The following is a 19,404-nucleotide window of genomic DNA, read 5'->3' as shown; positions in this document are numbered from 1 at the left end:
ACCAGACCAGTGGCCAATAGCCAGAGATCTGCTCGCGTACAAGACCCGTTGCAAGGTTACACACGTTCGCCTTCTTTGCGATCGACGACGATGTGTTGTCAAACAGTTCATCTTGAGATCGTTGGCAATTCGTGCGGGATTGAGTGGTGGACGGCGTCCTGGGATTTCACCAGGCGTTGAGATGCCCAGGCAATCTCTGTATTGGGTCCACTACACTGGGGCGGCTGACTGCATGCCTCTGATATTGTACGACCATCACCCGTAAGCGCGTTTCAGATGACAGAGGCAAAGACCCAGCACCGTGGCAAGCATCCTCGTGGAGGATATCATCCTAGTCGCAAGAGAGTGTTCAAGCCATGGTACGTTTTCGAACTCTTATAATGGCTAGAGCAGCAATTTCAAGTCGCTCATGCGCAAGTATGGTAATACAATGGCGTATCGAACGGCGTTGTAGGCCGGTCACACCAGATAAATTGCCTCCAAGCCACGGTGACGGCAAACGCGTCGCGGTGCAGCGTGCATGCTGATCCATTTCAGGAAGTCACGACGGTGAACAGACGCGATGGTAAAGTGAGTGATTCGCAGCCTTGGCTACTACGGAGCCACACCTAATCCAGGCATATTTGCGGGCGTCTTACTAGTAACTCTGCGTAGCTGACATCGGCGTGTGGTAGAGAGAAAAGGGCGCTGAAAGCCGTGGAGTCGCCGTGATTGATAAATTCGTAGATTGGCAGTAAGTGGGGCTATCGTAAGATGATCAGTGCAGCCCAAAGTCAGAGGAATGTCGGTACTTTGGAGGCAATGGCAGCACGAAGCAGGGTCCCGGTGTCTGCCAAGGTGCGTTGGGAGGAATGCGGTCCCCTGCAGAAGACACCCGAATGTCGCATTGCGCTCCTGACGAGCTATGGTAAAGAAGACGAACGGATGGCCATGATGGACACGGGAGAATGGCTCGATGGGTGATATTATGACGGAAGCGCTGATGCTAATGCTCCGCTTCTGGCGGCTGACACACAGCCACGAGAGACCTGGCAGGCATCCGTTCGGGACAAGCGCGTTGAGGATACGGCATCAGCTTTCTAAGAATACTACAAGGCCACACTGGCCATGGTTCGCTGGAATGGCATTGCGTGAACGCCGGATGGAGATGGAGATGGAGACGGCAATCGCGTTTGTTGAACGCGTTCGGAAGTCGCGTTGGTGTCGGCAGACGCGTCGGTAGTAACGGTGTTTGCAGCCCTGAGTCGCGTAGTGATTCAGAGCGTAACGATGGCCCTGAGGCGAGAATAGATCGTGATGAAAGTGCCGTGAAAGTGAGGGGCTCCGTGGCGGTCAAGTCAGCCTCATCTCGCGGGAGGAGCGACGGGCGGGTGTCGTCGCTTTTTTCCCGATGCGGCGGGATGCAAACAAAGCGAGGCAGCTACGACCCTCTGGCCGAGGCAGGAGCGATGGCTAACGAAGAAGGCGCTGGCAATGCCGTTGACTACCTCAACGCGCCATCGTGGGACAACAACATCCCTTCGCCGGCGCATCGCCGTCGAGCCAACAGAGTCGCGAAGCGAGGCGTAGGCAGCTTTGCGGTGCCTGGCTTGCCTGAGGCTGTTTGGTGTGGCTTTTCTGGCGATGCGCAGGATGGACAGGGGTCGGGCGAATTAAGGTTCTGCAAGCCACACCAGGAATAGATGCATCTTCGCTTGACCGCTGGCAGCGGAGCCCATTGCTCACCACACTCCAACACATGCCCTCCCTTCCTGCCACTATGCCATCACCACCACCCTCACATGGGGCCATGCTGAGCATTGCCGCGCATTGGCCGCCATGAGCAGCCATCTGCCGTCATCGCGGCCACTCATCGTCCACTGAGCACTGGAGCCCATATCCCGGGCCCCAGAGGCTCATGGCCGCCCTGACAGTTGTCCATCTTAGAGGCCGTAGACGTGCTGCTGATGATCACTGGATTGCTGGGCCGCATGTATATCATCGTCAAGGTCACCGCCGCGCTGGGCACCCACCATGCTCTTGCTACGCCCGGCGCATGCGTCAACCTCACCATACTCAGCACCCCATTGATCCCTCTCATACCCACTCCAACTGCTCGCCATCTCCCTCCGTGTTTACAGTCCATCGCAATCACAATTTGATTCACACCCGACGCCTCACGGACAGTGTCTGGAAGCTCTGGCCCTGCTTCTCCGCATCCGCGCTTCCTACCATTGCAGAGGTCTTAGGGCCCCACTCCACATCTCAGGTACTGGCCAAGACAGCTGCCCTCCAGCATCAATCGTCTTCAACTCTAGAGTTGTGTGTTGAAGCATTCTTGATTGACCCACTGTGGGCAGCCGTTACTGGACAGAGATAATCAGCACTCATAGTGGAGCTCAGCTTACTGCCACTTTGCACTGCTGCGCCATCCGAGGCCACCCGCCAGAGCCTCAGTGCACAGGACCCAGCCGCCTACTAGCCTTCACCGTTTTTATCCATCAATGCGAACAAAGGGCCCGTCAGGCTTTGCACGACGTGGTGCTCAACGGCCATAATACTAGCCTTTTGAGGGCGTGCTTCACCATCGACAGGCCCGCTAGGCTACCAGGTGGACGGGATCGGTAATCACCAAGAGTCATCCCAGCCCCCAAGAATACCCTGTGCTCACTCGCTCTTCCTTGCAGCTGTGTCTATGCTCCGCCGTAAACGCTCAACCAATCCCGTCTCTCTTCCGCTGCCCTGGGTCCGTTCGTCGCTCGATCCGTACATCAGCTCTACCTGGCATTAACTGTTGCCTACCTCCGCTGTCATAGCTCCGTCGTCCCGCAGCTCCATATACCGTCCGCACGGCAAGGCTGCCGAGCCTCACGCACACTGGCCAGTCCTTGGTTAATGTCACTACTCCTTTGTCCTATATGTAAGTCAAGCTGCCAGTCACATTAAAATGCGGGTCGATTAATGCGACATCCCGTACCAAGTCGCTCACACTCATCTCAGCACCTGGTCGTTGCTCTGAATCAGTGACGATTTGCGAAAGCAAGACGACCCGTTCCCTGTTTCGTCAGTAAGAAGCTGCGATTGTCTGAGCTGCAGTCGGCGAAGAGCTGGACTCACCGCGTTTGATACCGAGACTCAAAGTCGCCCTGGGGCCCGTATGAATCGAACTCCTGAACAGCCCGATCGTTTGTCTCTAAGCAGGCCACTTCTGTCGGCTTCGCTAGTCTCAAGACCTCCGAAAATTGTCTCCGGATCTATCTCTCATCGCATTTGTGGTACTTTGTTGAATCTACTTGTCGCAAAATCTGCCTGCAACAAGGGTACACTGTCTCTTTACCACTGGGAAGGACGCAGGCTCTTACCCCACGAGTCCTGTGACATTTCGTCATCGTCTCACTTTCAGCGAGACGAGAAGGCAACACCACCAACAGTCCCTGGAAATTCCCATCCCTGTCGAGCTGGGCCGTTTGATCTTGTCGAACCATCAGGTGCGTTATTCCTCCTACGTGACGGGTCCTCGAGGCGAGTCAGGACACCTGCTTCAGGGCCCCTCCATTGCTGCCTGCGCGTTGACCCCCACATAAACATTAGGCTACCTGCTAACATTCCTCTAGGGATTAGATAGTTTCTACCAGGCGCCGTCCTCGATAAGTGTCGGGACCTATCTCCAGTCTTGCGCAGTTCGGTCCTTGGTGGTGGGCCTCAGGCTGTCCAGGCTGCGAGAGCTGCAGAACTACTATCCATGTCGGGATACAGCAAGAACCATGAGTATGTGTATGGTAAGTGGATTGTGGCTCATCTGACGAGTGTGGAAGCGCACCTGCCATGGGTGGGTCGGCTGAACCCGGCACTGGCCCACGTGAGAACGATTAGCACGTTTGACTGACCACCTACATTCCAGATGCCGAAGCCACCAGATCAAATCAGGTTGCAAGCTATCCGAGCATTGCGCAGCCCGCATTCGCCTCGCAGTACACGGATGCGCCCGCGCTACTAAGCCATGAGCCCACGAGCGCAGAGATGCCCTACATCCCTAGCTTGGTATACGAGTCACGCGGTGCAGCAGGCCATCATCCCAATCCATCATTTATCGATGCAGGAGCTCGTCATCCCGCCTCTCTTGCAGATACTGAAACGGAAATCACCGAACAAATTACACCCGCACAAGGCACTGCTGGATCAACGGTAACGCTGCACCTCCGGACGAATTACGATCTTGATGCAAACCAGCATACTTTCATACTCATGTTCGGTAGCAAGAAGTGCGTCGCTGCACTGCAGAAAGTGGACTACGACGACGATGCATGGACCAACTACGTACTGAACGTCGAAGTGCCCCCTTTCCCACTGACCAACACCTTCGATCCTACCATGATGTTGAAGATGCAGATGGAAGACAAGATGGGCAACCTACGATCGGAAGCGGACGCTGGAAGATTCACATACACCGATATGTCGCCAAACCTAGCATACCAATCCTCACCCGATTTCTCCAGGAAACGAAAATACTCTCCAGAGTTCGCAAACAGTCGAGGCTACTCCGATGGCAATGTCGCAAAGCGAGTGTTTGCGAAGCCGCGCGCTTCGTCGGGAGCCTACTCTGCCGCTCAACTATCGCCGCTACCGACCCAGTCTGCGTTGGACAACACGTACGCACAGAGCGCTGGGTACGACATATCCAAACAGACCAACTACGGCTCGCAACTGTCCCAAAGGGCTCTTTACGCAGTACCTTCAGGTATTGGCATGAGCCACGGCAACTACAAACTGCCCCAGATGTCGCCGATGCCGCATTCTTATGCTTCTTACAACCCCCTCACTCACACCAGTCGAGGCAACACCGCGACCGTTTTGCCCTCACCACCCGCTCTTTCAACACCAGTTCTGGTCCGTGCAACACATCTCGCGCAAGGAGAAGGTAGTACTGGTTCGACTCAGCCTTTCAATCCGTATGCGATGGGTCCGAGCAAGGCGATATTGGAGATCGACGGCGATCTTGATAAGATGGGCGACAACTGGTCGACAGAGGAGTTGGACGCGAAGAGACGGCTCGTCGAGTTCCAAAGATCGCAGCATGGCAGCAAGATAACGACTACTTTTGCGCCCACCACACTTGAAGCTCGACAGGGGCGTGGTATCTGCGTCAGCTGTATCTGGTGGAAAGAGAAGAATGAGTGCTTCATCACAAGCGTAGACACCATTTTCCTACTGGAGCAACTAGTAAACGTCCGCTTTACTGTTGAGGAGAAGAACCGCATCCGTCGCAACCTCGAAGGCTTCCGTCCCCTGACGGTCTCCAAGGCGAGGGCGGATAGCGAACCATTCTTCAAAGTTATTATGGGTTTCCCCAATCCCAAGCCTCGTAATATTGAGAAGGACGTCAAGGTGTTTCCCTGGAAGATACTGTCGCATGCTCTAAAGAAGATCATCAGCAAATACGTACGTTCTCCGCGACTAGCTACTGAGATCGAAGCTAACAAGACCAGTCTGCTAGTTATGCCTCAACAGCTGGCGTTGGACATCTCTCCACTGCGACGACTTCGTACGCTCCAAGCACTGCCCTGCAGGCAACACTGGACGCTCATCGACACACATCACCTCAGACCCTGCCTACTTCGACTGCTTCAACGACCTATACATCTGGCTTGACCTCGTCTAGTCTATCGCCCCATCAAAATGTGGCAGCAGGCTTCGAAGGATCAGCAGGACAAGGCATGCCGGTTGCCCAAAGGACACCTTCAGGCCAGGGCATGACTCTGTGGGGCGCTACCACTCACCAGATATCACAATACCCCTCGCCTCTTTCTCATGGAGGACGAGGGTCCTGGGACTATGGATATCCCAATACTTCGGCTGCAACGGAAATGCCGCCAATAGCGCATGCACTGCAAATGCCACGGCAGAACGGCTTGCCAGACTTCAGCCAAATGTCAGCAACTCATGGCTACCATCAATACGGTGAAGATACAACGAGGGTGTAGGAGAGGCAAGATTGGGAGACAAAACTCCAAGGGTTACCGATACGACTACGCGTTGCGGGCTCTGATCTGCATCGGGTGATCAACCAATGTCCGCATGATCCATGCGGGCCTAACCCGATGGGGTGTTGCACCAATCGCTCTCCACACCACTCATCGCTAGATTCGCCTCGCGCATCCCGCACACCTTCAGACGTTCGCAGTTCTCTAATAATATCCGGTATCCTGTTTGGCGTTGAATACGGCGGTTTCGGCATTTGGACACTGGACGCATCATACCCCGGGGAGGCGGCGTTTACCACACTTTCGGTTTCATCATCGACTACACATAGAGGATCATCATTTGCGATACAAGCCATCTTACGCATACAACCCGATCGCGAACCCTGTCGATACAGGATGGTCAGCTTTGCATTACATTGGCGTTTATCCCACTCTTTCTACCCAATAATCTTTCCCATATTCGCCTTTCGGAGTCTTTCTTCCACGGAGCTCGAAGTCGATCGCTTTCCAAGGCAACATCCGCGCCAACCACAACTTCGAGCCCTTCCGAACTACCTCCCCCCATGTATCTCGATTCGCGTCTCGAAGGGATGCGCGAAGAGAATATTTTCTTTCTCCCATATACCCAAGGCTTGGTGTTCGCCTAGTCATTTCTTTCGTTTTCTTCAAACTCCAGAGATTCCCCGTTTCTTTACCCATCCAACTACACCGTATGTAGCGCAATGTATCTGTAACACACTAATTCCCGCCTGCACATATGCGATCTTTCCAAACATTTCTCCGCAGCCTGGCCCACACCCAACATGTCAAGTTATGCGAGCTCCGCCACAATAGAGGGCGCAGTCACCCTTTGGCCCCAATCCTGACCACTGCCTAACACTTGCCAAGGAGCTACGACTTCCGCGGTGCCGGATGCGATATAGGCATCAGCTGAGCTTATCAGAGTAGGTGCTATGATCTCAGCATATCGCGCACGTTAACGAGGCGGAATGGGCGGTGGGCATACAAGGGCCCTCACAGATGACCAGTGGTTGTCCCGACGCCGAGGACCCGTGTCACACAAGATGTTCAGGCGATCAGTCCTGGTCACGAAGTCACATGCCTTGATGAAGACCATCCCACGCTGAGTCCAGACCCTGATGGTTTATGGTGACATGTTAGCGACGGCGAATTATCGTTGCAACTAACCGTGCCGCATGCGTTCCATATGTTCGCATCACGAGAACATGTTGCTTGTATGTTTAGTACCACCCAAACGGCCCAGACCAGACCTCGACCCCCAAAAGGCAGAACATCTGGCCAAGGCGTAATACCAAACCCCTTCACCGTGAAATTCCCCCGAGCACATACATCACGCTTACCACACCTACTTCCCATCAGATAAACCACGAGCCGTTCTTGGGCATACCCACGTGCATCTTCTCAACAGAGCCCCAGGTTAAGCATGTCATACGCGTTCATCGGGGCAGACCGACTGTTCGGTGCATCTGATCCGTTCTGATCTGACGGAGACGAAAGCACGGTCACGGGGCGTATGTAAGTCAGGGATCAGCCCGAGGAGGGCCGGGTGCTGATCTTACGTTGGATCGCGTGGGATAACGCAATGCTTACTGCAGATCGCTGGCGGAAGGGCGCGAGTTGCCTTACACTGGGTGAGATGCTTTTGTGTGCATGATTTGAGTTGTCGTTTTGTTGCGGATGTTTACATTGATGTGCTATATGACAATGATCTGAGCGAATGAAGTTGATGAAGTCTTAGCTAGCCATCAGATGAGGCGCCCGTAGTTTGTACCGTCACCTCTATCAGTTGCAAGTCTTGTGTGTATGAGACTTTGGGTGTCCAGACTGTTTGTCCAAACACTTACCAATACAACACTTCTTCAACTGAATCATCGGATCAAAGGACCACAGAACTTCAAAGTTCGCCAGCTCATCTCCTTCATTCAGCACAAACGGAAGCGTGATGTTCACCCTCTCCCTCGTCATCTCCACAGGCACATTCTCTTCGCCGATCGCCTGCACCGAGGTGTCCAGATACTGCACCCCGAAGACACCCAACCAGCTTTGCAGTTTTAGAAACGCCTGTAGCTCCTGCAAAAAGACCTTGTGCTCCTTTATGTCGAAGTCAGAGGTGCTGCGGTCATTTCCAGTCCAACTGAACTCGAATGGCGCGATACCGCTGTCGGTGAAACGCCATTGCGTTGGGACGACATCAGACAGGAGCTCTTTGCGGGCCGTATGGTCGTTCCAGGGCTGCGCGATGTTGTCGACATGAACGAGCTTCTCCGCTTCTTCAAGCTTGAAGTGGTTGTGGAGAAGAGTGAGGCCGAAGAGATTGTGGACGCTGTGGGCGACGAACATGTCTCGGATTGTCGTGCAAATGAAATACTCTAGATTCTGGCTCTCGTAGGTTTTGTAGGCATCGTGGATGTCTGGGGCGGTGTTGAAGTGGTGGGGGGTGTATGGTTCAAAGTCCATGTTTGCAAGGGTTGGGAGAAGTGCTTGGGAGGAGGTAGGATGGGATTTAGGGTGAGCTGGACTGACGGGCAGCATACACTCAATCTCCGCCGCATTTATATCTGCTACCTTCGTGTTGTCGGAGGCGATACACAAGGAGGTTCATGTCGCCAGCCGTCATGGGTGACACATGAACACTCTAGAAACAACTGATCGGTGCACTATTCAAGCTTTGCAACATGCCTTCCTTAAAGAACGACTAATCACAGATCTGCGGCTAATTATGATAGAGCCGGACGCTCTTATCGCAACACCACGACACCGGATGTAGACATATCTGCGGCATCACATATCATTCCTTGGCACACTTGACGGCGTCTGCGAAAGATAGATCATGCCTCGAGGCTCTTAATCGCATTTCAAACCTTTGTGACGGTATCATTGGTCAACGATCGCTGCAGGCAGCACGATGGCACCAGGCTGATGAGTCCTCAGCCTGACCCCGCAAAGACATCATTAGAGACTGTGATCGTGAACGTTCGATAGGTCATGCTGATTAAAGGCGTATGGACTGCAGAAGTGTTAGTTCGACTCTCGTGCAAAGAAAAGCTGGCAGGGTGTAGGCTCGATGGAGTAGATATGAGAGTCTCAATCTGATTGGCAACAGCGGTCATTGCCAGACCGAGACCAATGGAGTAGTGATCATTGATGAGTAATGGACTGCGGAAAGCTGTCGATGTCACTTGCAACATGGCTCAGGAAGATAGCAGAATAACAATTGCAATTTTGAAGATACTAGTCTAAGTACATGTACACATTCGAGCTGGCTAACCAGAACGACTGCAAAGGGGGACTCGAGCGAGCTATAGACAAACGAAAGAAGCCGCAAGGGCTTGCTTTGAATATGAAGAGTCAAACACAACTTTTCCATCCAAATTTTCATGGTGATGGTGGCATCACACATAGGCTGCGATCATCGGAGCGGCTTAGTTCTTGCCGAAGATGCCACCGAGAAGGTCACCGAACATGTCACCGCCCTCAGTCTCCTCCTCGGTCTCCTCCTCAGTACCCTCCTCGTAGGAGTCCTCAGCGGGGTAAGACTCGTAGGTGTCCTTGACAGGGGTGGGGGCAGACTCGTAAGAGCCGAAGGAAGGGGTGGGCTTCTCGTGGACCATGCTGGGCTTGGTGTACTCGTGGACCATGCTGGGAGTGGGGACGGCGCCGTAGGCCTTGCTGGGCTCAGCGTGCTCGTAAGCCTCCTTGCTGGGGGTGGGAACAGCGCCGTAGGCCTTGCTGGGCTCGGGGACATGCTCGTAAGCCTCCTTGCTGGGGGTGGGAACAGCACCGTAAGCCTTGCTGGGCTCAGGAACGTGCTCGTAAGCCTGGCTGGGAGTGGGAACGTGCTCGTAGGCCTCCTTGCTGGGGGTGGGGACAGCGCCGTAGGCCTTGCTGGGCTCGGGAACATGCTCATAGGCCATGGAAGGCTTGGGAGCGTGCTCGTAACCCTGGCTGGGCGTGGGCTTAGCCTCGTAGGCGGAGCTGGTGGCTTCGGGCTTGGTCTCCTCGTAAGAGTCCTCGTCGTCCATGCCGAACAAGTCGCCGAGAGTCCTCTTGGAGAGAACCTCGTCGTAAGACTCAAGCTCGTCAGTAGACTCTTCGGTCTCCTTGGGGATGGCCTCGTAGGACTCCTCCATCTCGGGCTTGAGCTCGTCGTAGCTCAAGTCCTCCTTGGAGGGAGTGACGTAGTAAGAAGGCTCCTTCTCCTCCTTCTCCTCCTCCTCAGGCTTCTCCTTCTCCTCCTCGTCCTTCGCGGGCTTGCCAAGAACGTCGTCGAACAAGGTGCGCTTCATGCCAGGGACCGCTGGAACAGAAGAGCCCAAGGCATCTGTGACTGGGCAGGTAACTGTGTCTGGTCAGTGGGGAAAACGGAAGCGATGGCAGGATGCGACATACCACCGGAGCAGGCCTTGGAGTCATCCTCTTTGGCCAAAGGAAGAGCAGTGGCGAGCTGAGCAGCAGCGATGATAGCGAAGAACTTCATATTTGCGTTTGAATGAATTCGGTTGGAAAGATCGTAAGAATTATTAGAAGGTATTAGGGTATAGTAGTGACTGTTGTGTGAATGAGATGTAATGAGCTGATGAGCAATAAGGTGGTATGAGAAGTAGCCTTATATGCTCGGATGTCGGTGTCTGTCCTGATGCTTCTTCTCGTGCACGGTGTTGATGGTGCTTTTTTGGCATCGTCGTGACTGCACGCATGAAGATCGGATCTGTGCTAATCAAAGCTACCAGAAACGTTCCGGAAGCACTGTTCAACGGCCACTTTACCAGTGCATCACCATAGCGGTGAGAAGTCCGTCGGCTCGTGGGGAGCATTGCATCTGTGCCTGAATCTGATCGCGCGTCTGCACCATTATTCCAATACCGACCATGGAGCCGACCAGTGCATTACTGCTAGAATACCAGATTCGGAGACAGCAGTGCGCGCCATGGACATGAACCATTGCTTCACTCGTCACATGAAACGGGGATGAGGCGATCCTTCGACCAAAGCCAGCGCGTTCATGTTCTTTTGGGACATGCCATGCCGTGTACTTCTCAACATCTGCAACATATGAAGACCAGACTTGCAGCTCTTCTCAGAAGACAAGGTGTCTCATCTCAAGACTGTGAGCAGTCATGTGAAGCTGAATTGGAGTTGGGCACGCTTCAGGCGACACAGGTGCGCGACCTCCAAAGCTGTTTGCACCAGGCTTCGGCGGTCAGCTAGCCTACATGCCTAGCTAGATATCGAGGAAGTGCTAACATGTGCGAAGATCTCGGGTATGTGGAGTGACAGGAACAACATCGTGAAGTCGGGGTGCAGGAAGAAGGATGGGAAAGAGCAAACATCGTTGGGGATGCAGGACCCACCTAGCGCCCGCTCGGTCCGCCCAAAGCGGGGTCAGGCGAGCACATCAATGGAGCGGTGGACTAGAACCACGACGCATCTCAACGGCATCGTTCATCACGTTGTTCATCTTCTAACATTTACGGATATGCTAGACTGCCGTGCGCTAGGTCACCATTATCGATAGTATTGTCACGGGATCTACCGCGGCATCTTCCGCTACCAGCACCACAACCCGACCCCGCGTTCAATCCCATCACTCCGTCCTCGTTATAGTACATTCCTCATCAGGAGCAGCCGTGTCGTAACATTTGAATGGTCCCAGAATACCGAAACATGGATCTCTGCGTTGCTCACAGCTGAATTCCTTACAGCAACCGTCTTGAGGGAAGTCGCCGGGATCAGCAAGGCAATGTTCTGCTCGTCATTAGCTAAATGCACGCACGCGCCTTCTATATTGCTTTCACGCTCGCAGTTGGACAGCAGAGGGATTGACAACGCACCACCGAGAGGTTGACAAGATGTTTGTCTAGACTCGTGAAGAGAAAATGAAGCGGCCGATGACGCAAGTGCGAAAAGTAGGTGGATGGTGATCTTCATGGCGAACGAGGAAAGTTGGGTACTCATGGTAAAGCAAGTTTGAACGAGGCTGGAGCCGACTTCCATCTCTTTATTATACACACCATCATTGTTTCGCAAAGACTCCTACACTTCGTGCTTCCGCAAGCTCATCGCACTTTTCTTCTCGTTGTCTCAACATTCTAAGTGCGACGGAGACTAAAACACGAGAGTCGGCGACCGAACTGCTCGCAGTTATCGTGAGATCAGCATGCAACTCGTGTTTCGAGACGACAGAATGTTCCGACACTTTTCTGGTCCGGGTCTCGGTGCGTGAGGGAAATAAGCATGACGATCCTGCTGTCGCGCGTTGTGCGCTAAGGTTCGAAGAACGAAAAAGCACTCCTCGCCACGCATGATGCTACCGTCAGCTTCGGGCCTTTCTTCTCAACGTCTGGAGTCGAGCTTGACGTTCTAACTGCATGCTATGTGTCGGATGGATTATCACACTTTCCCTTCCAACGCAGCAGGACCATGCGCCGCACTGTTTTCAATGCTAGCAGGACGATCCGATTGAGAAGAGATAATGTGTAAGACTCACACCCTAGAAAGCGCGAACAACGAATGGAATGAGCCGGAAGCAGCGAAAACGAGCTTCTCTCGTGCACCACCGACTTTTCAGCAACAGACACTCAGATGACCAAATTCTTCAGCCACGGCAGCACAAGTCGGCGACGTGTCTCACTAGTACTTTGTATACAAAACGACACGTCCATTCGCCCACTCCTCACCGCAAAGTGCGCCGTACGAACAACAACCACTTATTCTCCGTGACTAGTAACTCTCCGTCGCCCTCAACAATTTTGATACCCTACGAGCAGCACTATCATGACGTACGTGGTCCAACTGTGCAAGGCTGAATGCTCGTATCAATGCTCAAAGCCTTTTGACACTCACAAACCCCGTGTCACGCTCATTCCGGCATCGAAGATACCCGTATCAATGCTTCATAGCGCTCATACACCTTCTATCTGCCTAGTTTTCCCCCAAGAACTCCTCTCACACACCCCTAAGTTGCTCTGTGCATCCATCATAGCTCCAAACTCTCCTCCGCATAGCACATATGCCAATCGTCCAAATGCCCATGTCCATCCCACCTCCTCTCACACACCATTCCTTTACAACATCCCTCCTGCGGGCGATCGGGAAGCGGCCTGCAATGTTCTGTAACCCAGTTAGCTGCGTTTCTTCATCGCTAGATAGTATCGCTCAAATACCACAAAGTAGAACAGCGGAGCGGTGAGATTAGGGGTATGGAAACATTGAGACCTACGCTTCACAACCCGACACTCTGGTTCTCCGAGAACCTCGACTTGAAAATCTCCCGGCTTGAGACAGTCATAAATTGTCTGGTGGTAACTCTCCCTACACATCAACCCTTTGCAGCATATCTGTGGCTCGTCTATGTCAAGGTTGCACCGGTCTGCCATGTATGATTAGCCTTGACATGATGACGTGTTCACCATGCTGAGATGCTTTTGTTGTACAGTAGTGGATGAGAGGCGAGCGGAAGCACGAGACGAGAGAGGGGAGAATGTACCAAACCTGTTTAAGCATTTAGGTGCAAGGACCGACTGATCATGCCAGTTGTTGTTGACGGTGATGGAGAGACAGGTTGCTGTCGTGATGAAGAGAAGCGTCAAGAAAGGTGCTTTAGTCATTTTTGCAGGCTGTGTGTAGTGCTGGTGTAGAGATAACAAGTATCGAGAAAGAGAGACGAGGCTGTGTGCGGACAGATCTTTCGTAGACTCATACTCATATATACATCTACAAAACGCCTCCGTGTCGTACAGGGATAACACAACTAACAACGTTGTACCGCTCCGCTTTGGCATAGTCCCGACTTCCCTTGCTACACGAACTTCTACTACAGTACGTACCTTCTTCTTTCAAGTAGTAGAGCCAGCCACCTTGGCGCATTACAACCAAGTCAACGAATGAACGTTGGATTTTGGCGAAAGGACTTGCTGTGTGCGTGAACATCGAAATTAGTCTGCCGCCGTCATAGGTGCAGTATGACTAGCTCTTTACATTTACCGCTTTTGTGTCATATTGCGTACCTTCTTCTTTCAACTACTAGAGCCAGCCACTTCAACGTATTACAACCAAGTCAACGAATAGAAGTTGAAAGCTACTCAAAGGACTTCCTCCGTACGTGAACATCGAAGTTAGTCTACGCTGTCATAGGCGCAGTATAAGTCGCTTTTCACATCTACCGTTCTCGTGCCACGACACGTATGCCTGGCCTCAAGTCCCTCGACTTCTGAGGGGTACGCAGGCGTACTTGGAATGTTGGACAAGGCGAACGGTGCCGGAAGCTCGGAGAAAAAAAAGTATACGCAGCGAATGTCGTGGCACGATTTCGACATTTGTGATAGAGGTGAACATATCACATCAACCAATTTGAGAAGTGTACAGAAGTATACAAAGCGCAAAAATGTGTCTTTTCATTATCTACATGACTCATGTTCCTTATCATCCTTATCAATCATCCATCCATCCATTCATCCATCTCATACTCATGCGAAGGGCGTAAAGGCGGTCATTACTGAGGAGGAGAGAGATCGGGGTCGCAACCGCAATACAAAGAAACGACGGCAAGCATAAACAAAACAAAACAAAACAATCTAAAATCCTCCCACAGCCACCCCACCATCTTCAAAAAGGGAGGGTGCCAGTGCAGCAAGGGTATAATGCAACTTCCCATCCATCTTCCACTTCCGTCTTTTCATCTTCTCATCATCTCATACGTGGACCAAAGAAAAAGGTATCATCAAACAAGCGTCGTCATCCTCACGCTTATTTCTTACCCTTCTTCTTGTTCTTCTTCTTGTTCTTCCCCGAGCTAGGTGTGGCCTCGCCGTTCGCCTCACCGTCTTCCTCGTCAGCTTGGTTGCCAGGGGTAGTAGGTGTAGTAGGTGTGCTTGGCTCTTCAGCTTCCTTGGTAGCTTCAGTCTCGGCGGCACCGTCGACGGCAGGAACGTCAGCAACGGCTTCGGGCTCTACCTTGGCTTCGGCGACGGGCTCGGCGACGGGCTCGGTGGCGACTTGCTCAGGGGCGGGCTCGACGGCGGGAGCGGCGGTTTCCTTGGACTCGGCCTTGGAAGAGATCTCAGCGTTGGCCTTCTTGAGTTCCTCTTGTTCAGCCTGAGCCTTCTCGAGTTGCTCCTTAGCGCTGGCGAGTTCCGTCTTGATGTCGTCACGCTCCTTCTTCGCGGCTTCGGCATCGGATGTCAGGGCGCTGGTCTTCTCCTCTTGCTCCTTCAGGGTAGCCTGGAGGGACTCGAGGGACTTCTTAGCGTCGGCAGCTTCGGTCTTGGAGGTCTCAAGGTCCTTGGTCGCGGTCTCGGAGGCAGCGGTGGCCTCGTCGAGCTTAGCCTGGAGGGCGGTGAGTTCAGACTCCTTAGCCTTGGCGGCCTCGACAGTAGACTCGAGCTCAGCGATCTTAGCATCGTTGGCCTTGATCTTCTCCTCAAGCTCGCTCTTCTCGGCAGTCGACTTCTCAGCCGAGGCCTTGAGGTCAGCGAGCTCAGACTCAACAGAAGATGCCTTGGAAGCACCCTCCTTCGCCTCGGCCTCAGCCTGCTTGGATGCCTTGAGCTCCTCCTCGACAGCGTCCTTGGCCTTCTTAGTCTCCTCAAGTGATTCCTGAGCGGTGGCGAGGTCCTTCTCCAAAGAGGCGACCTTCTCATCTCCAGATGATGCAGCAGCCTCCTTGGCTTCAAGCTTGCTGGTGACGTCCTTCAGAGATGCCTCGAGGTCGGCAACCTTGCTAGCCTCAGCCTTCGCGTCAGCAAGCTCCTTCTCGAGAGCGGCAACCTTGTCTTCGCTTGATGACTGAGCAGCCTTGAGTGACTCGGAGTGTTCAGCTTCCTTTGCCTCGAGCTTGCTCGTGGTCTCCTTAAGAGATGCCTCAAGCTCTGCGATCTTGGCAGCAGACTCATCAGCACCACCCTTGGCGGAGGTCTCGAGGTCAGTGATCTTGCTGCGGAGGCCATCAGCCTCTTCCTTGGTCGATTGCGATTCCTTGGTGGCGGCCTCGAGCTCAGACTTGGCAGAGGCGAGTTGCTCCTCAAGCTCAGAGACCTTGCCAGCGTCGGCGGACTTGGCCTCAAGCTCCGACTCCTTTGCGGTCAGACTCTCCTGAGCAGCCTTGAGGGAAGCCTCAAGCTCTGCGATCTTGGAGCTGGACGACTCGGTAGCAGTGCTGGCTTCTGACTTGGCGGCTTCCAACTCAGAGTCCTTGGATGCGAGGGCGTCCTTTGCCTCCTTGAGAGAAGCTTCGAGCTCGGCAGCCTTGCCACCTTCGCTCTTCGCGGTCTCCAGCTCGGCCTTGTGGGCGGTGAGATCATCCTGAGCTTGCTTCAAGCTAGCCTCCAACTCAGAGATCTTGGAGCTGGAGTCCTCAGTAGCCTTGGTGGTCTCACCCTTGGCAGCCTCAAGTTCAGACTCCTTCGACGAAAGGCTGTCCTTGGCCTCCTTGAGCGACGCCTCGAGGTCGGCGATAGTCTTGTGCAGACCCTCAGCATCACCCTTGGACGATTCAATAGCCTTGGTAGCCTCCTCCTTGGCGGCGGTAAGTTCAGACTCCTTGGCGGCAAGGCTCTCCTGGGCCTCCTTGAGCGAGGTCTCGAGTTCGGTGACCTTGGAGCTGGAAGCCTCAGAAGCCTTGCTAGACTCGTCCTTGGCGGCCTTCAGCTCCTCCTCAAGCTTGGTGACAGCCTCGCGAGCCTCAGCGGCTTCCTTCTTCGCAGCAGTGGTCTGCTCGTCGGAGGAGCCCTTGGCGGATTCTATCTCGGCCTCAAGCTTGCTGACGGTGCTCTGGAGGCTGGCAACCTCGTCCTTTGCGGAGCCAACAGCCTTGGATGCGTCACCCTTAGCGGTCTCGAGCTCAGCGTCCTTGGCGGAGAGGCTGTCTTGCGACTCCTTGAGGGAAGCTTCGAGTTCGGAGATCTTGGTGGTGAGAGCGTCGACTTCGCTCTTGGCCTCTTCGGCAGCCTTGACGGCGGCGTCCTTCTCGGATGCGAGGGAGGATGAAGAAGCTTCAAGCTCAGATGTCTTGGCCGCAAGCTCGTCTTGTGCCTCCTTCAACGAGTTCTCGAGGGAAGACACCTTCTGAGCGAGCTCATCAGCATCACCCTTGGACATGTCGGCGGTCTTCAGCTTCTCCTGGAGCTCGGCGATCTCAGCCTTCAAGCTCTCAACCTCGCCCTTAGAGGACTCGGTAAGCGATGTGACTTGGTCGGCGGCATCAGCGTGCTCCTTGGTCTTGGCGTCGAGCTCAGCAGCCTTCTGGTCGAGAGTGTCCTTGGCCTCCTTGAGGGAAGCCTGGAGCTCGGCAATGGTGCTGCGAAGGCCATCAGCCTCTTCTTTCGACGCCTTGTCAGCGTCAGCGTCCTGGGTACCGCGGGCAGCGAGCTCATCGGAGAGCTTGCTGTGGGCGGCCTCGAGCTCAGCGTGCTTCGCCTTGAGACCCTCCAACTCATCGATCTGTGTTCGCAGAACGGCAACCTCGGCGGCAAGCTCCTCGACCTTGGTCTTTTGCGCATCGCGGTCAGCGGCGAGAGTGTCAAGTTCGTCCTTGGCGACAGTCTGAGCCTTGAGGTCCTCAATCGTGGCAAGAGCGTCGGCAAGGTCCTTCTCAGTCTTGCTCTTCTCAGCGGTGAGCTCCTCCAACTGCGACTTGGCGCTGGCGAGCTCAGTCTCCTTGGCCTCGACTTCCGACCTATCAACCGACTCGGCGCCGGCGGACTTGTCGCTGTCGAGCTTAACCTTGAGCTGCTCGACCTCCTCCTTGTACGAGGCAATCTGCTTCTCAAGGTCGGCGACGGTAGCACGGAGCTCCTCGGCCTCCTTGTTGACGTCGGCAATCTTTGCGTTGAACTCGGCCTCGCACTCGTCGCGGACGGTGTTCCTCTCCTTGGCCTTGGCCTCGCGCACCTGCTGGACGACGACGCTGACCATGTGCTCCTCGAGGTCCTTCTTGTCCTGCTGCAGCGACTGCTCGCGGGCCTCGAACTCCTTCTTGCGCTCCTCGTGGTCGTCCTCGAGCGTGCGCACGTGCTCATCTTGTGTGGCGGCGACGCGCTGGGCTTCGTCGAGGTCGGCTTCGGCGTGCTTGAGCTTCCGCTTCAGCTTCTCGATCTGCGTCTCGAGGCTGTCGGACGCCTGTGGTGAGGGCGGCGAGGGCGAGTCTGCTGTTGGGGCATGGTGCGTTAGTATGTGATGAGCGGGGACAGTCTGGTGCAGGGGAGACGCCCGCGAATGCAGGGACAGCGGATAGTGGGGGAATGCTGCTGGCATTGTTATGGATTGGGCAGGTGGGGGTGGGGGGTGGTGCGCGGTGAGCGTCACGTACCTGCTTCGTCTTCACTTAACCGTGTGGGCGCCTCACGTGGTGTCTCGGGCGGCGTGTCGACGCCATTGTCCTGCGTGCTCGACTCGACCTTGCTCGGCGGCGTCGCGTCGGTTGTCACGGCGGGCGTCGCTGGCTCGGCCGTGGCCGGTACCGGTGCAGGTCCGCCGAAGAAATAGTTGTACGCTCTCTTCATACTGCTGGTTCGCTTGGGGAGTCCCGGTCGCAGGGAGCTCGTCGATTTCCGGCCTCGACGCTCTTCTTGCTGGCTTGCTTCGCCAGTAATCGGAGCAGGTAGAGGGTCGATCGTCCCGTTTCGCTTGTTGCTTATCGTTCGTGGTGGTAGCAGCCGTCTACTGAATTTCTGAGATCCCGTGTTGATATCAGCGAGGATCTGCTTCTGCTCTCTCGAAGAGGCCCTGCGCGACGGTGTTAGTGGGGGCTCTGGTGACTTTGTAGGTGAACGACAATGGCCGCAAAGCATTCAATGTATGGCAGATAGGTCGGGCCAACAGTGGTGTAAGAAAAAAAAATATGTTAGGGTATACCACACGATAGCGAGCTATCGTGGGCGAGAGCCTCTTACCAAAAGCAACAAGAAGAAAAGAGGCGTGTATCGTAATGTCCTCAGATTGAGGGAGCAGTGGTGAGGGGTGGAGGGGGAGGCAGAGGGGAAGGTGACGGGTAGCACTCACTCATAGCTTTCTTTCCTGCCCCAGCTCGGCATGATTCACGCTCTACTGCTATCAGTTCCCTCTGTTGAAAGCGCCACTGTTTCCCGCGCGAGCCAGTCCAATCAAGTATGCTGAAAATTTTGTTGCCCTTTCTGAATCTGGGCGGGCCGTCAAGTCTCCTCACCGCACGGTAACGAAATGGAGCTTTACTTATGTACAAGCACAACAACACGTTGGATCCTGCATGCAAGCCTGGTGGATTGTCGGGCGCTAGACGTCCGCTACGAGGTATATACATCTTCGAGGGGAGGCACGAGCCAGTCATGTAACGCTGCGACACGGTAGCACAATTGGCATGGGCGAGGCTGGACAGGCATTAATGCAAGCACAACGCAGATGGACGTCGAGGCCGGCGCTGTCAAAGCTCCCAAGCGGCTCCACTTTGCTT

At 54.3% G+C, this 19,404-nt stretch overlaps 4 protein-coding genes across 4 annotated transcripts; 1 reads left to right on the top strand and 3 right to left on the bottom strand.

The window, feature by feature from the left end:
- Positions 1–3,721: 3,721 nt before the first annotated feature.
- On the top strand, positions 3,722–5,628 carry J4E92_006405 (uncharacterized protein; the record flags this gene model as incomplete). Its single annotated transcript, XM_051497773.1, has 2 exons — positions 3,722–3,758; positions 3,881–5,628. The coding sequence occupies 2 exons, from the start codon at positions 3,722–3,724 to the stop codon at positions 5,626–5,628; spliced, it is 1,785 nt and encodes a 594-aa protein (XP_051352420.1).
- A 2,047-nt stretch (positions 5,629–7,675) lies between these two features.
- J4E92_006404 (uncharacterized protein) lies at positions 7,676–8,438 on the bottom strand (the record flags this gene model as incomplete). The annotated part of the gene is made up of 2 exons (XM_051497772.1): positions 7,676–7,719; positions 7,826–8,438. The coding sequence occupies 2 exons, from the start codon at positions 8,436–8,438 to the stop codon at positions 7,676–7,678; spliced, it is 657 nt and encodes a 218-aa protein (XP_051352419.1).
- A 965-nt stretch (positions 8,439–9,403) lies between these two features.
- J4E92_006403 (uncharacterized protein) lies at positions 9,404–10,458 on the bottom strand (the record flags this gene model as incomplete). The annotated part of the gene is made up of 2 exons (XM_051497771.1): positions 9,404–10,302; positions 10,371–10,458. 2 exons carry the CDS (start codon positions 10,456–10,458, stop codon positions 9,404–9,406), a joined length of 987 nt encoding a protein of 328 aa, XP_051352418.1.
- A 4,268-nt stretch (positions 10,459–14,726) lies between these two features.
- J4E92_006402 (uncharacterized protein) lies at positions 14,727–18,478 on the bottom strand (the record flags this gene model as incomplete). The annotated part of the gene is made up of 2 exons (XM_051497770.1): positions 14,727–18,124; positions 18,286–18,478. The coding sequence occupies 2 exons, from the start codon at positions 18,476–18,478 to the stop codon at positions 14,727–14,729; spliced, it is 3,591 nt and encodes a 1,196-aa protein (XP_051352417.1).
- Positions 18,479–19,404: the final 926 nt, after the last annotated feature.

This window comes from Alternaria infectoria (assembly GCF_024043175.1).
Source record: "Alternaria infectoria strain BMP 0036 chromosome Unknown scaffold_9, whole genome shotgun sequence".
Taxonomy (NCBI): Eukaryota; Fungi; Ascomycota; class Dothideomycetes; order Pleosporales; family Pleosporaceae; genus Alternaria; species Alternaria infectoria.
This window is presented reverse-complemented; position numbering and strand designations above follow the sequence as displayed.